At 37.7% G+C, this 16,238-nt stretch overlaps 1 protein-coding gene across 1 annotated transcript; it reads left to right on the forward strand.

Annotated features, from left to right (window-relative positions):
• Nucleotides 1-3,191: 3,191 nt before the first annotated feature.
• Nucleotides 3,192-6,507, forward strand: LOC122329151 (serine/threonine-protein kinase pim-1-like; the record flags this gene model as incomplete). The annotated part of the gene is made up of 7 exons (XM_043225354.1): nucleotides 3,192-3,541; nucleotides 3,653-3,964; nucleotides 5,069-5,163; nucleotides 5,408-5,458; nucleotides 5,568-5,949; nucleotides 6,098-6,268; nucleotides 6,422-6,507. Coding segments are annotated over exons 1-7 (1,233 nt in total), but the record flags the coding sequence as incomplete, so codon positions are not given.
• Between the last annotated feature and the right edge of the window lie 9,731 nt (nucleotides 6,508-16,238).

Genomic DNA, 16,238 nt, shown 5'->3' on the forward strand with positions numbered 1-16,238 from the left:
TCCACCTCGGCTTGTAGACCCGTCGGCTTCCTTTAGGCTCCTAGCTCCTCCTCTCCACCGTGCTGCGTCAGTCCACCAGCTCCACCAGGCTCCATCGTCTCTCGGCTCCGCATTGGTCGGTCGTCAAGGATTTTTACGCAAAGTGACCTGGTAATTTTCTGCCAGCAAATTCTCTGTTTTTTACGGATTTTTTTACAGTGTAGTATTGCACTGGTGTTTTATCATAGTTTTATTTTTTATTTGTAATGTTCATTCATGTAATTTTTTTTCATGCTGTGGTGTAGGATTCCATCAGCCTTTATCCGTGTAAGATATGTTCCTGGAATCCGTAAAAAAAAAAATCTGTAAAAACTGAGAAATTTAGCATCATCTAGATTTTTGGTGGTGTAAATTTATTCTGAAGCAATATATTCAGTGCTCAATCAGCTTTTACATACTTAAATCTGCATATTTATAAAGGCCTAATTTTATGCATACATGTTTTGATATAAAATAAAAAATTAATCTATCTGTAGGTGGCAGTAAGTCACCGTTAATAAGCGAGTCATAATGACTGAACAGATTCATTTAAAATGTGGATTCATTCAGGAAGGAAAACAGTGCTGTGGCTGGGTTTGTAATGTTTTTTGTTGGCGAAATAGAGCAAAAACAGGCAATATGTTGTTGAAAAAGCAAGTCTTCTTAATATTTTACTTCAGGGTCGTTAATCCTTCTCCGGATGAAGTAATCCGTGTGTTGATGATGTTTGCTTCTCCCGCACGCGATTCGTGGCAGAAATTTCTTGCACCCACAATAAATTAGTCTGAATAAAACACTGAAATATAAGGGCACAGTCACATATATTCACAAATACCAATCAAATCGAAACTGGAATCAAATAATTGTGTCGTTGTGTGAGAACATGCAAAACAGTAAAGTTAAATTACACTCAACGGGTCTCAACAAACTAATAAGAGATAGCATCTAAATACAACATTGGCATTACTAAAGATTGTAAAGAACAAAAACTAAATCCTAAACTTACATTTTACCTCAGAAACTAATCCTTCTCCGGAAACTGCATAAAGTAATTTTGTGTATTAATGGAGTTTGTTTCTCACTCACACCGTTCGCGCCGCAAGGATCTTGCACCCACAATGCAATGCGTCATTAAAAAATTACGGAAAAACACCTGTAAACTAAACATACGGAAAATTCCTTCAGTTAAAAACGTTTTTACTGTATTTTTACGGGGGGTTTTTTACAGTGTTGGTAGCTGTGAGTATTATAAAATAAGTATATGTATGTTTTATTGTTTGGGTAGTGGGTCATCAACAGAATGAACGAGTCTGATTATGGTAAGTATAAATGTCTGTTTTTTATTTGTTTATTATGTTTAAGGTTTAACTGTATACTGTATTCTACTAGGATGGGACGGTGAAGTGGCAGCTATTTTCTTGCTTCCATCTGTAAAAGGAAGGAAGACTGGGAAAATCAGTGCACCTGAAACAGCAATCATTTACTATTGTTTAAATTGTATGAATTATGAATTATTAGAAACTGATGGAAATAAGAATCCTTCTTAGAATGCTATAGTGATAAAAACACACACACACATGTAGAGATATTCATTTATTACTAAATTATATTTAAAAAAACCCAGAACATCTTAAGTGTATACAGAGCCAAAACACTTCAAAATACATACATTCTCCTTTAAACAATAAGATCTGCACTGAAAGCTTACAGAGTGCCCTGGTAGAATAATATATTTTCTCATCCTATGATAAATTGGATAGATTCTAGAATGGCTTCTAGAGGTACTGTGACTATAATATATTAATCACCTGTGGTACGACAGTATTCAAACATTCCAGTTGAGAATTTCTGGGAGAGAGAACTTGATGCCATAATTGATTGGGACAATGTCTGGGAAACTGTTTCAGCACTTCTAAAACCAGCTCACCAATGGTTCATTTATAAGGCGTATGTTGATTATACGAAATGAAAAGAAAGTCTGAGCCCTTCTGTAATATCTATGTAATAATTCACGCAAGGTACTGTATACATAAGCATATGTTCTGGGACTGTTCACAAATTTCTTTGCTCTGGTCCTGGGTACAGGACTTTTGTCAGATCTTTTGCAGACTCTGATCCAAAAGGACCCACTGCTTTTTCTCTTGCTGAGTGATTCGTCACTGACATCAAATCAAAAAAGGATTCTATCTGCCACTCTGTCCATGTCAGGCATTCACCACAGCCACCTCCCCTCTGAAGCACCACCCACCAGATCATCATCTCCAGAGTACTAACTAATACTACTGTTGTGTAGTATCACATTGTAGCCTCCTGCTCTTTCAATCAGACGCACGATAAAACTGAATTCGTTACTATAGCAACAGCAGTGCGGCGACGCTGACGTGATTTTGTTGATTGACAGAGAAAATGAAGTTAAGTCTTTGTTAAACTTTCTTCTTATAGTTAGCGTTAACAACATTACAGAATTGTTATTTGATAGACAAAAAATCCTAATGTTAAATACAAATTTGTATTCATGAACCGTTAGCTATTCGATTAAGACATGCAGAAAGCTTGTTTGAAAGCTACTATTTTCCTCTTTGGATGTCGAAATCAAACCTAAGCCATTGTGTTTGTCCGTCGTTTCAATTAATTGTTAAAACACACTCTCGGGATGAATGAAACCACGCGGGCTTTTTATTAACTCGTGTGAGCAGAGCTGTCTGTGTAAACAAGCGTTAGTTTTAAAGTGTCTTTAGAAAACGGGTGAAATTTATACATTCCGTCGAGTTACAGAGTTTAATTAAAGCTGCAGTCTGAGACGTTTTTATGTTCAGGATATACAAAATTACTAAGCGAGTACACCAATAGTGTTTTAATAAGTGTTTATATTCGGACTAGTTCGGGTAAGTACCGCTGCGGAGTAGCCCCATACCTGCGTGATTCTCCGTAGACGTACCCATAAAAGTAGTTCCGGCTGCAGTGTTCTTCCGCAAGAAGCTCTGTTTATTAACCGCTAGAGCGCAAAAAGTCACGTACTGCAGCTTTAATTATTTCCGATTTCGGGATTTTTGTGTTATTGAGTCTAGCATTAAATTGCGATTATATATTGCGTTCTGCTTTTTTATATGAACATTTGTTTTTTAAAATAGCCTACTCTTTTCAAATAATGCGGTTTATGCGAGGCCCCTTGCGCTGCACGTGCAGAGTACACGTGAGGTCACGTGAAATCCGTGACGTCACAGTGAAGCATTCCACAGTATAAATTCATCGTCGCCTCACATTTAATCTAATCTAGTGTGATCAATTGAGTGAGAATCAGAGCAGAAAGATTATCACGTGAACAAACACTCAAAATAACTGTTTTCCAGCACTTCATTACAGCACTAGTGTTTCTGTCTGTAATCAATGGAGCTCAAGTCTAAAAAGAGTTCAATATTAGTAGATAATACAATAAGAGCTGGAGAAAAAAACATCACTGACCCTTCAGGAGCAAATCCAGAGGCTTCTCCTGCAGCAGCAGCTATGGAGAACAGCCCAGCAGGTGAACAACAAGCTTGTGAAAAATTCCTTTCTCTGAAATAGTTTTGTTGCAACAATTCCTTTTTAATATATTAAATGTGTGTATGACTTTTTCTTTTTTTTTTTTTTTAAGAAAAACCAGCTAAACACAAGAAGAAAAGCCTTTGTGCATTCTTCAAGAAGACATGGCTTGCTGTGAAAAGCACTCGTCGAGGCAACAAAACAGCCCCTCCTCAGCTTGTGACGGACACAGATTCAGCTGATCTTCAGTGTGGTCCTTCTGATCTCGAACCAGCAGCACACTGTCATCCAGCTGATCCACAGCCAGGCCCGTCCGGCCTAGAGCCAATAACTCTACAGGATCAACCTGATCCTCTGCCATGTCTGTCCAGCATCACACCGATAGTCTGTGTTGAAAATCCAGCTGATCCCAAGCCAGCTGAAGGTATGTCTACTGTCAATTCAATTCTGTCCTGTTTTTCCTACTTTTGAGTGTTTATTTATCTAATACCTACATGTATGTTCGAATGTGCCTTGTAATATCTGGTGATAATTCTTAACTCTTCCATTTCTGTTTTTTAGAAAATCAAACAAACACAAAGAAGAAGAAACGCATTCTCACACTCTTCAAAAGATTGTGGCGGGCTGTAAAATGTGCATCAACACAGAAAAAGCACAACAAAGTGGCTCCTCTTTGTGCTTCGATTCAGCTGATCCTCACAGGATCCAAACATTCTTGAACTGGCTCTGCAGCATTCAGCTGATCATCGGTCAGTTGGATCCATGAAACATTCTTGAGACCTCCAGATGGCATCTGTCAGTTCATCCTGGTCAAGAACTGATCATCGGTCAGATCCATCTGTCCATGAAACCATGGCTCTACAAGATCCGACTGATCCTCCAGATCTGATCAGATCCTCCCAACAAGATTCAGCTGTCATCAATGTCCATCTGTCCTGATCCATGGCTCAAGATCTGACTGATCCTCCAGAAGATCATCTGTCTGGTTTGTCTGTCCTGGTCAAGAACAACGGTTTTGTACCAACGTGTTCTGCAGGATTCAGCTGATCTTCTTCCAGGCCCGTCAGCTCTTGAGCCAGTACCCCAAAATTTCCAGCTGCTTGCAAGCATAGACGAATCAAGGATCAAACCCGAGCAGCCTGTTTCAGCCGTCCAACTCCAGGTGAGTCTATTTCCACTTGTCTGTGTGCGTATACATGTATGTATAATTCCTCATACGGTATTCCAAACGTAAATGATAACTGTTGACAAAGTAGTATTGCCTAAAAGCAATTGAAAGAATCCTTCTGTTACATGCTGACTTACGGTGAACTCAAAATCTCATACTGCTCATACTTCTGTAGTACTACATTTGAATTTGAACGTGCTTTGTGTTCAATTTTGGGTGTAGCATTAGTTTCAAACATTGAGCATATTTATTCTCCATGTATCTGATGTGAATTGCATGTATTTATTCAAGCACTGCCACAGGATTTCATGTCAGACTGAATCTCATATATTAACATGCTCTCTTTGTATGTTTTTGCAGTACCATTTGATGAGATTTATGAAGTGGGAGATGAGCTTGGACAAGGAGGCTTTGGCACGATGTGTACGAGGGACTTCAAAAATCAACGCAAGAAGGTAGGAATCACAGCTTTATTCACCAAATGTATATAGAAGATATCGATCAGTGCTTAGACCAAAACATTTTTAATATCAATTTAAATATATAATCACAATATCATGATCACAAATATTTCTATGTGTGTGTATATATGTGTATAAATTTGCAGATTCAATATAATCAGTTTGCCCATTTGTAACATACAGTGCGCTTATAAATAATTTCATTTATTTATTCATTGATTGCATTTATTTTTTGCAGGTTGCCATCAAAATCATCCTCAAGTGTGAAAGAGACCGTTATATTGAACTAGTAAGTTGACATAATGTACATAATTAAATACCAACTACATACAAATTACATTGCAAACAGAAGTGAAATGTGATATTGAACTCTTAATTACTCTTTTCTCTAATGTTAGCCTGGCTGTTCAAAGCCACTGTTTGCAGAAGTGGCTGCAAACCTGCTGCTGACACAGGCACCATTAAGCCCCTACATTGTGTACATGCTGGAATGGTTTGAAGAGGAGGATCGGTTCATCCTCATCCTGGAACATCCGGAACCCTGCAAGGACTTGCTCAAATTTGTGGTTAACAACATGCATTGGCCGAACGAATTACAGACACGTAGCCTGATGTATCAAGCGGTGCTCGGGGCCAAGCACTGTCTTGACCGAGGTGTCTTTCACCGGGACATTAAGTTGAATAACTTTCTGATCAACACGACGACTAACCGAGTCCAACTAATAGACTTTGGCTGCAGTGACCTCGTCAAAAGTACAGGCTACTTGGGTGATTTTATAGGTAAGTTGGCGTTACTATGAGGCCTAATGAGAAGTCAAACTTCTGAGTAGTGATTTAATGAAAACAAATGGACATTTGGTCAAGTTTCTGGTGACATTTGTTTGCAAATAGATTTTGTAACCTGAATATGCCTTGCTTTCATGAACAGGAGGAGTCTGCCCGCCTGAATACTACAACGACTTAAGATACAAGGCAGAGCCAACAACCGTCTGGTCTCTGGGTGTAATGATGTACGCAATGATGTGCAAATGTCGACCCTTTAGCAGTCCTGAAGACATGATGCATGGCAGTCTGAGTTTTAACGTTAGAGTATCCACAGGTGAGAGAATAATCAACTACCAATAACACAGTGACATTAAGATTGTTAAACACACAAAGTTTAATACATGCTACATATTTCCATACTTGACAACGTTAGCATGTCATGGACATGAAAGAACACACATGACTAACCAATGAAAAACTTGTACAGAATTGCAGAATTTGATAAGTCGCTGCCTGACTGTTGACCCAACTAAGAGAGCGACTATTGAGGAGATCCTACAGCATAAATGGTTTCAGCAAGGACAAATGTCAGGAGTAGCTCAGAGTCAGGCAGAGTGACTTAGGAGGGAAGGCAGATGATGACAGGAATCCCTCTTCTGAAAGTACAAGAAGCGGATGACCCGAAACTGCACAAGCCATTCACCAGAGAGTCTCCGAGCAGCAAGCTTATATAAAAAAAAAAAAAAAAAGAGCAAACTTAATGGACGAAATGAAAAACAAATTTCTAAGAAATTAACACACACACGAAACCAAGGAGCAAATTTTATACTGTAAAAAGTGTGCACAAAACAGAGGAAATGAAGATGGAGAATATTATAAATTTAGCGCACAAAACAGGAATACTAATGTAGACTTCACAAAGACCGTTCCTGTCAGCTCCTCAAACTGATCTTACTATATTCAAGTTATTAAATAGGTAGAGTTACATTTTATTCAATAAAACCTCTACAAAAAAAAAATCACTTGTGTAAAATTTTCTGGACCTACTGAAAAAACAGCCTATGCCAGGCTGGGAGAAATGAACAGTGTTGACATAGTTTAAACACTACATGGTGATAAAATTACACTGCTGTTATTTTTAAGACGGTGTCAGTGTGAAATTTAATCCAAAGAGGTGTAAAAACAAAAAAGCCACACCTCCACTTACTATGTCCGCCATTTTATTTCACTTGAAGACGAAGAAAAAGCAGATAAATCAGGTTCTCACATGGTATAGCTAAAATAAGTGTTATTTTTATACACATGCACAGGAGTATATGTCGTGTAAGTCACATTTGATCAATTTGTGACTTTAAGATAAATCGGGACCACGTTGTACTAATAACGTTACCTCAGTAAGGTTCATTCAAATTGTGGATGCGGTCTAAACTAGGTCTCTAATTACGTGTCCGTGGATTTCCTAAATGAAGGAGCGTATTAATAAATAGTGAGTTCATACAAAACCCTAAATCATGAAGCGTGGCGCCATCTTACACATTGACCAGCTTTATAAAACATTTTACCTAGTCGCTAGAAATGCTTGGCGTTTTGTTAAATATAGTCTGTGGAACAACGTATAAATGCGCTGCATAGTGCTAACGTTAGATTAACAAAAGTAGGTTTATTTCGAGGTGCTGCAGACCTGGCTTTTTAATGTTTAATGAGTTAACGTTAGCTGTAGTGGTGTGTGTTTTAGTTTTTAGTATTGGTCTCATCTAGATACTATAGGCATTTTTGTGTTAGCTTGTTAAAAAAGCACACCGACTGACTGGGATTATCCTGTGAGAGTGTTTCATTCTGAAGAAATGCTGGTTCAAGTGGAGTCTAAAGGGAACCCAAACTGGATCCGAATACCAGTGAAAAATGGCGGTTTTGACTTCTGTGAATTCATTAAGGAAGGTACATTTTTCACTTTTAGAGTAATTTTATTCTTAGTCTTATTTACGTTGAAGTTAACTATTATTACTCGTATAAAAAAAGCCATAATAATCATATAATCCGTAACTTTCTTTTTAAATCAGATATTCAGTATATTATAAATGGACTTAATCCCAAATAAAATTCTGATCGCACTAAAGTGGTGTTTTAATTTTGTACCAACAAAGCTCAACTTGCCGCATGGAGCCAATGTGATCCTAAAGATGAGCTTGTGAGAACATCTAAGGTGTCCTTCAGACTTTTAGACGGTGATAAAGCCGGTAAGATGCTGGTAAACATCCTTGTGGCTGATATGGTAGAGAAGTATGGGTAAGTTAGCAATAAAATCAAACGCTACACTGTAAAAAAATCCGTAAAAATACAGTAAAATGTCTGTTTTCATTTGAAGGAATTTTCCGTATTTTTAGTTTACAGGTGTTTTCCGTAATTTTTAATGACGCGTTGCATTGTGGGTGCAAGATCCTTGTGGCGCGAAACGCTGCGTGCGTGAGAGGCAAGTGCCATTAACACATTTCATTCAAATTCGGAGAAGGTTTAGATTAACGCCTCTGCGTAAAATTTACGTTTTTTTCTTTAAATCTTTAGTAACGCCAATAATGTATTTAGGTGCTGTCTTATTAGTTTGTTTAGACCCGTTTAGTTAATTTAATGTTGTGCTTGTCCTCGTTCAGTGATTTGAATCCAGTTTTGATTTACTTGCTATTTGTGGATATAATGTAGATATATGTGACTGTGCCCTTATGTTTTAGTTTTATTCGACTAATTTATTGTGTGCCCAAGAAAACAAACCGTTTACTTAATCGGGATAAGGTTTAACGCCCCTGAGGTAAATATCTTTGCATTTAGTTTTTGTTCTTTTCTTAATTTATACAACACAACTTGTTTTAGTAACGCTGCTATTGTATTTAAGGTGCTAGTTATATCTTATTCGCTTGTTGTAGTTTCATGTAGTTTTGTATTATTACAAGCATGGCACGTTTTAATAACGTTGTGGCACATTGATAAAAATGTTGAGAAAATAAAAAAGGCTGTCACTTCACCACACTAGTAATGAAGTGTGTCAGGGATCAGGGTCAGGTACTTTTTTTTTTCTTCTCTTGACCGGTCTTAATTTGGCCATTCAGTTAAAATCGTTTTGTTTTTTTTAAATGAAGCACTTTTCGTCTTGGTGCGAGACTTAAAAAGTAACTTTGTATTAGTCATGTTGGCTTGCAGTGTTTGTGAATTTAAATGCGTTTCATTATCACAATATCTAAAGCACTGCAGAACCCACAGACATGTACACAATGTTTTTTTTTCGTGTGGCCATAAAGACTGTGGAAGAAAGTTTTCCTCATTCAGTTGCTTTGCCGTTCATATGTTACGAACACATCCAGACAGACAAACATGGAACCGGAACGTGTCTGTGCAATTAAAGTGTTCAATGAATTTTTGCAGCACAGAGTATGCAGATATTAAAGGGCTTGTGTCTCACTTAAGTGGCCACATACAAGAGGGGCTGACTATAACTTGTCCCTTTTATGGGTGTTCCAAGACTTTTAATGTAAAGACATCCTTTTCATCACATATTTCCAGATATCATAGAAGCTGGAATGTCACCCAGATTTCACCTGTTCATCTATGTGAGGTTGCAGTACAGTCATCTTCAGGTGAGGAAGCACATGTTTCCGATAGTGTACCTCATGAAGTTGATGTGACTGATGCAGACCCAAGGAAGGATGAAGTGCAAGATGCTTACACAGAGAATTTAGCTCTGTTTTACTTGGCTTTGGAGGCAAAGCATTTAGTCCCAGTCTCCACAATCACAGAGATGGCAAATGAAATGAAGACTCTTCAAGGTACTCGAAAGATCTTGAAAAATATGGTGTTTCTGCAGAGTTGTTAAGATGTCTTGGGGATCAGCAAAATTGCAGATGCTGATGATGCTGTCTGGCAGCTTGTCTTACTACTCAGGAGTTGGTAGAATTTGTTTGTGCACCTAGACTTTCAGAGTCTCAGATTGCTTACATGAAAGTGCTGATCGAAGTATATGTGGAAATGAGACAACGGTTATTTCCACATGTAAATCTCAGACCAAAACACCACTATCTACACCACTATGCTGACTTGACTTTACAGTTTGGTCCACTCATACATACTTGGACCATGCGCTATGAAAGTAAGCACAGCTATTTCAAAAGGTGCATCAGGTCAAGTAAAACTTAAAAAAAATGTGACAAAGTCCTTGGCTTATAGACACCAGTTGCTTCAGGCATATCAGGGTCATGGCAGTTTCTTTAGCCCACAAGTTGAACTTTCGTGCTCCACTACTTTTTATCCAGAGCTCTATGATAGAGGAATAAGAAAAGTAGTTACAGACTTTGGACTTACCTCGCTTAACTCCGTTATCACAGAAAAAGTCCAAGTTAAAGGCACTACATACGCAAACGTTATGCATGTCTTACTTAAGTACACCAAGGGACAGCTAGAGTTAGAGCAAATAGCTAGCATTTTTATCAAGAGTGAAGCTATTGTCCTACTTCTGCTGCGACTAAAAACTGTCAGTTGGGTGCCTGAGCTTGGAGCGTACGAAAAAAAATCTTGACAAGCTCAGTGACTACAGTCCACTTGCTTTTTACCACAGAGGCGCAAAGTTACTTCTCCCGCTTAAACATATGCCACTATGGAGCTTGTGAAAGAAATGGTTCAGAAGGCTATTGGAGTAAATGGTGTAGATGACCTAAGCTTTGTAAAGATTGAGGACGCTGATGGAATTCTGCCACCCATACAGTGCAGAAGGCTGATTCAAGCTTTCTGTTCAGGTAAATTTAAAAATTCAAAAGCTAATCTAGATTTGTTAGCAAATGTTTGGTGTTTTTTTTTTTTTAATGCGATATTCAGATTGATAGTTTGACTACAACAATACTAATCTTTTTGCACAGCTTCAATAAACTATGCTGTATGGGTTTTAAACATTTTTAAATGTCAAGGGACCCCATTCTAAAATCTGAAAGGCATTTATACGTTTTTGTTTTGTTGTTGTTGTTTTAATTAGTATTATAAATGGCTCCTAAATCAATTTTGATTTATTTTTTGGAATTGATGAGAGTAAGCAATCTTTTTAGTGTCAATATGCTTTGTCTTTTGATGTTATGCAAACACCTAAACCTTTTTTTTTTTTTTTTAATGACAAAAATATCACAATTTAATTTTTACAATTTGATCAGAAAACCCTCCTAGCATTCCTTGCGGCCCCAGTAGGTCTGAAATCCCAAGCTATAATCACTGTTTCCATCTTAAGCTTTCATCTGCCTTTAATTGTTGTTCATGTAAGTGACGAATCACACAACAGCAGCATTGACAGTATGCCATGTAATGTAAATGTTAGACCCGAGAGTATGATTACCCACATAGAAAATGTGTCTGTCCCGCTTAAAAATCAGATATATCAGTAAATCCCAAGACAGGCCTTAGAAATAACCTCGATCAAAACAAAAGTTAAAACCGGTCAACAGCAGCAATATTTAAAGTTTGGTCTCCTAAACATCCGATCACTGGCGCCAAATCTGTCATTGTAAATGAATTAATTATAGACAAAAGTTTTGACGCGCTTCTGCCTGACTGAAACATGGCTGAAACCTAACGATTACATCAGTTTAAATGAGTCGACTCCATCAGGGTACTTATATAAGCACGAGCCCCGCCGGTCAGGTCGAGGTGGAGGTGTTGGAACTATCTATCGTCAGGAGCTAAATGTTACTCAGGGAACTGGAATTAGCTATAACTCTTTGAGCTGCTTGATCTTAATGTTACGCTTTATGGATGCAACAAAGAAATCTCTCTTATCTCTTTCTCTTATCTCTGTGTATAGACCACCAGGACCTTATGTAGATTTTCTTAAGGAATTTGCCGATTTTATTTCAGACTTAATAACTAATGAAGACAGAGCACTTATTATCGGTGATTTCAACATTCATGTAGACGACCCAAATAATACAGTAGGAGCTACTTTCACAAATTTATTAACATCTTTTGGGCTAAAGCAAAATGTAATCGGCCCAACTCACTGCTGTAAGCATACATTAGATTTCATTATTTCGCATGGCATCGATGTTTTAGACCTAGATATCTTACCTCTAAGTGACGATATCACTGATCATTTCCTTATATCTTATAAACTCTCTGTAAGTGAGATTAACCGAGCCGCACCTTGTTACCAACTGGGTAGAACCATTATCCCAACCACTGTAGATAAATTCACAAACAACCTACCAGATCTATCTGACCTGCTCCATAAACCTGAGAAAGCAGATGATCTTGAGCAAATGACCAGCAGTATGTGCAGAATCTTCACTCGCACATTAGATACTGTCGCTCCCATCAAGTTAAAAAAGATTAGAGAGAATAAAAGTGTACCATGGTACAATAGTCATACACACGCCTAAAAATAGCTACTGCTCAGTAGAACGTAAGTGGAGAAAGACTAAACTAGAGGTTTTTAGAATTGCCTACAAGGACATTATGTGCACTTATAGACAGTCACTAAAAGCAGCCAGAGCCGAGCACCTCCGTAAACTCATTGAAAGCAACCAAAACAATCCTAGATTTTTATTTAGCACAGTGGCTAGATTAACAAATGATCGGTCAGCAATAGAACGCTGCACACCCTCTCAGTTAAGTAGCAATGACTTCATACAATTCTTCACTAATAAAATGGATAATATCAGACTTAAAATAACAGAAAATCAACCCTTAACTTTGTCCTTTAGTCCAGCCTTACTCAGTACCCAGCAAATTCAGTTACAGTGTTTTGCAACCATAGGACAGGAAGAGTTAAATAAACTAATCGCTAAGTCTAAATCTGCCACATGTGTATTAGATCCTATTCCAACTAAATTTCTGAAAGATATATTACCAGCCGCTGGTGAACCTCTTCTAAATATTATTAACTCCTCCTATCATTAGGTCACGTACCCAACCCATTCAAATTAGCAATTATTAAGCCTATGATCAAAAAACCACAACTTGATCCTAATGAACTATCTAACTACAGACCGATATCAAATCTCCCATTTATATCAAAAATATTAGAAAAAGTTGTGTCAGCACAGTTATGCTCCTTCTTAAAGATAAATGACGTCTATGAGGAGTTTCAGTCAGGTTTTAGACCGCACCATAGCACAGAAACCGCATTAGTTAAAATCACTAATGACCTGCTCTTATCCTACAACCGAGGCTGCGTCTCGCTACTAGTTTTATTGGATCTCACTGCTGCATTTGACACCATAGATCATAATATTCTCCTTGAGCGCTTAAACACCGCTGGTGTACAGGGACAGGCTTTAAAGTGGTTTAAATCATACCTATCAGACCGTTATCAATTTGTAGATATAAACAGAGACCGCTCTAGGATAATGCCTGTAAAGTGTGGTGTGCCTCAAGGATAAGTTTTAGGCCCCTTACTGTTCTCTATATACATGCTGCCCCTGGGGAACATTATTAGAAAGCACAGGGTTAATTTCCACTGTTATGCAGATGACACACAGCTATACATTTCATCTAAGCCTGATAAGTTATCAGAAATGTCTAAATTAACAGAGTGTTATAAAGACATAAAAGACTGGATGACTAGAAATTTTCTTCTATTAAACTCTAATAAAACAGAGGTGCTTCTTATCGGACCAAATTCATGTTTACAGCAAATTTCTGAGCTCAAACTACAATTAGCTGGATGTGATATAAACGTTATTCGACAGTTAAAGACTTGGGTGTGATATTGACAGCAACCTGTCCTTCGAACACCATATCACTCATGTTACAAAATCTGCCTACTTTCATCTTAGAAATATTGCTAAACTCAGACACATGCTCTCTTTCTCAGATGCAGAAAAGCTTAGTTCACGCGCTCATGACATCTAGACTGGATTACTGTAATGCGCTGCTCGCTGGTTGTCCAGCATCTTCAATAAACAAGCTTCAGTTAGTGCAGAACGCAGCCGCCAAGTTCTTACCAGGACAAGGAAATACGATCATATAACCCCAGTTTTATCCTCCTGCACTGGCTGCCTGTTAATTTCCGGATTGATTTTAAAGTACTGTTACTGACCTACAAGGCTCTAAATGGTTTAGCCCCCATTTATCTAACCAGCCTTCTGTCTCGCTACAACCCACACGCTCTTTAAGATCTCAAAACTCAGGGCTCCTGGTAGTTCCTCGTATAGCAAAGTCTACTAAAGGTGGTCGAGCGCTTTTCACATTTGGCACCCAAACTCTGGAATAACCTTCCTGCTAATGTTCGGGATCAGACACACTCTCTCAGTTTAAGTCTAGGCTAAAGACATATCTTTTTAGCAAAGCATACTCATAAAGATTCACATAAACCTATGCTACAGTACATCGTGATTCAAAATAGTATGAATGGCCGCTACGCTAATTATCCTTTTGTCTCCACCTCGGGATGCACATCCCGAGGCATCTAGTTACCGAGCCTCTCCAGTGGACCCAGTGAGGAGATGACCTTCCTGCGATGACGTCGAGGAAAACTCAACCTTCTGTCTGGACTAATTCTATCTTGAACTTTCTGCATTGTAGTTCATCCTGCTGTATTGTAATGCATCCTGCTGTGTAGTGATTTGCTTTTGTTATGTAATAATTTGCTTTTGTGAAGCTGCTTTGGAACAATAGCCATTGTAAAATGTGCTATACAAATAAACTTGAATTGAATTGAAACTTGAATTGAATGTTAGCATATTAGTTGTTGTTGTTAATTACTAAATGTCAAAGTTTAATGTGTAAATTTGATTAGAGAAAATAAAGTCATTAATCACTTGAGACCCATGTCGTCTTAAACACATAAAAGCTTTGTTCGTCCTCTTAACAATTTTATGTGGTCTACTGTGCTTTTGTCCAAATGGCATGAGACTCTGTAGAGACGTCAACACTTTCTAGATCTAGAAGAAAAAAAAAATTGGAATATGGATTGAAAGTCAGGCTCGATGTTAAAGGCTCGATGTTCATGCCAATTGTGTAACTGTTAATTTTTGTTCTCTTGCAATTAGTAACTGAAATGTAGATTTAAATTTGGTAAATGATGAAAAACAGATGATTGAAATAGATCAATTCTAAAGACTCCAACTTTTATATTTGTGACATCTTCTGGTTTGATTCTAATCACAATGTATTAATACTAAAAAAAACAAAAAAAAAACTACAAAATATGCTAAACTACTAAATTTCTGTTACAATTCTAATTTCAGTAATATGCAGATTGAACAAAAAAACTGGTTGGTCAAATAGTAAATAGTAGAGCTTTTCAACCATCTAGTTATTTTTTACTTTTAAAGCTGCATTTTCCAAAAATCCTCATGAATAAAATGTAAAACATGGGTCTTTTATAAATGTAATTATGTAAAAAGCTGCATAGTGCATGTGGAGTTTATAGACAGTGTTTTTATTTTTTATTTTTTTATTATTATTATTATTTTACTAAATAAAAAAATAAAATTTTGTTGCCTGGGGTCTCTAGAAACCCAAAGACCTTGAGTGTAACTTCCAAACAAAGGAAGAGCAAAGCTGCGATGCGCTGCAAAGCAGATTGTAGATAAATATCCCTGTTCTTTTCAAGACAGAGAGCTCAGTGGAACAAAAGTTGTTGGAACAGGATATGATGCTCTCCTTATACAGCTAGAAAACCGAGTTGAAAATATTCAGAGACCCTTATCCTTCAGATTAAAGCACCCATCAGAGGATGAAGATGCAGTGAGCAGAAAGTTCACACATTCAGATCGCTATGGATGTATGGAATGGCAGCCTGCTATTGAGGGTCCAGATGAACCAAAATCTAAACAAGATCGATTAAAGGGCCTTCATAACCCATGATCTTCAGGAGTCCTGCGTGCTCAAAAATTGATGGGTGAAACATATAGCATCCAACGTGCAACCATCAACAAAGGAAGCACTGTAAATGCATTACTGGAAGAGTGGCCTTTCCTTTTCGAAGCTGATCACCTGTTTGATCACACATGTACCCTCCTTGGCTTTCCGGTGCAAATGAAGCTGGCCGAGGAATTATCCAAAAAGGAAAACCCTGAAAGACTTCCTTAATTCAAAAGGGATGAAGATTGAACACTGCGATCCAGTCCAGCTGATCTCTGGTGTTGCCAAAGGAAAACCCTGAACATCTTTACTGTCAAAATGAAGTAAGTTTTGTTTGTTTTAACTGTTATTTAATGTTTAGAAACCACAGATAATCTATTATGTTCTGTATTAATAAATGTATTTACCATCTCCCCATGCTGTTGTTAAAAGTACAAACGAGAGAGCCTACTTTGTCAGTTATATTATTGGGT

The sequence above is a fragment of the Puntigrus tetrazona genome, chromosome 23 (genome assembly GCF_018831695.1).
Source record: "Puntigrus tetrazona isolate hp1 chromosome 23, ASM1883169v1, whole genome shotgun sequence".
Lineage (NCBI taxonomy): Eukaryota > Metazoa > Chordata > Actinopteri > Cypriniformes > Cyprinidae > Puntigrus > Puntigrus tetrazona.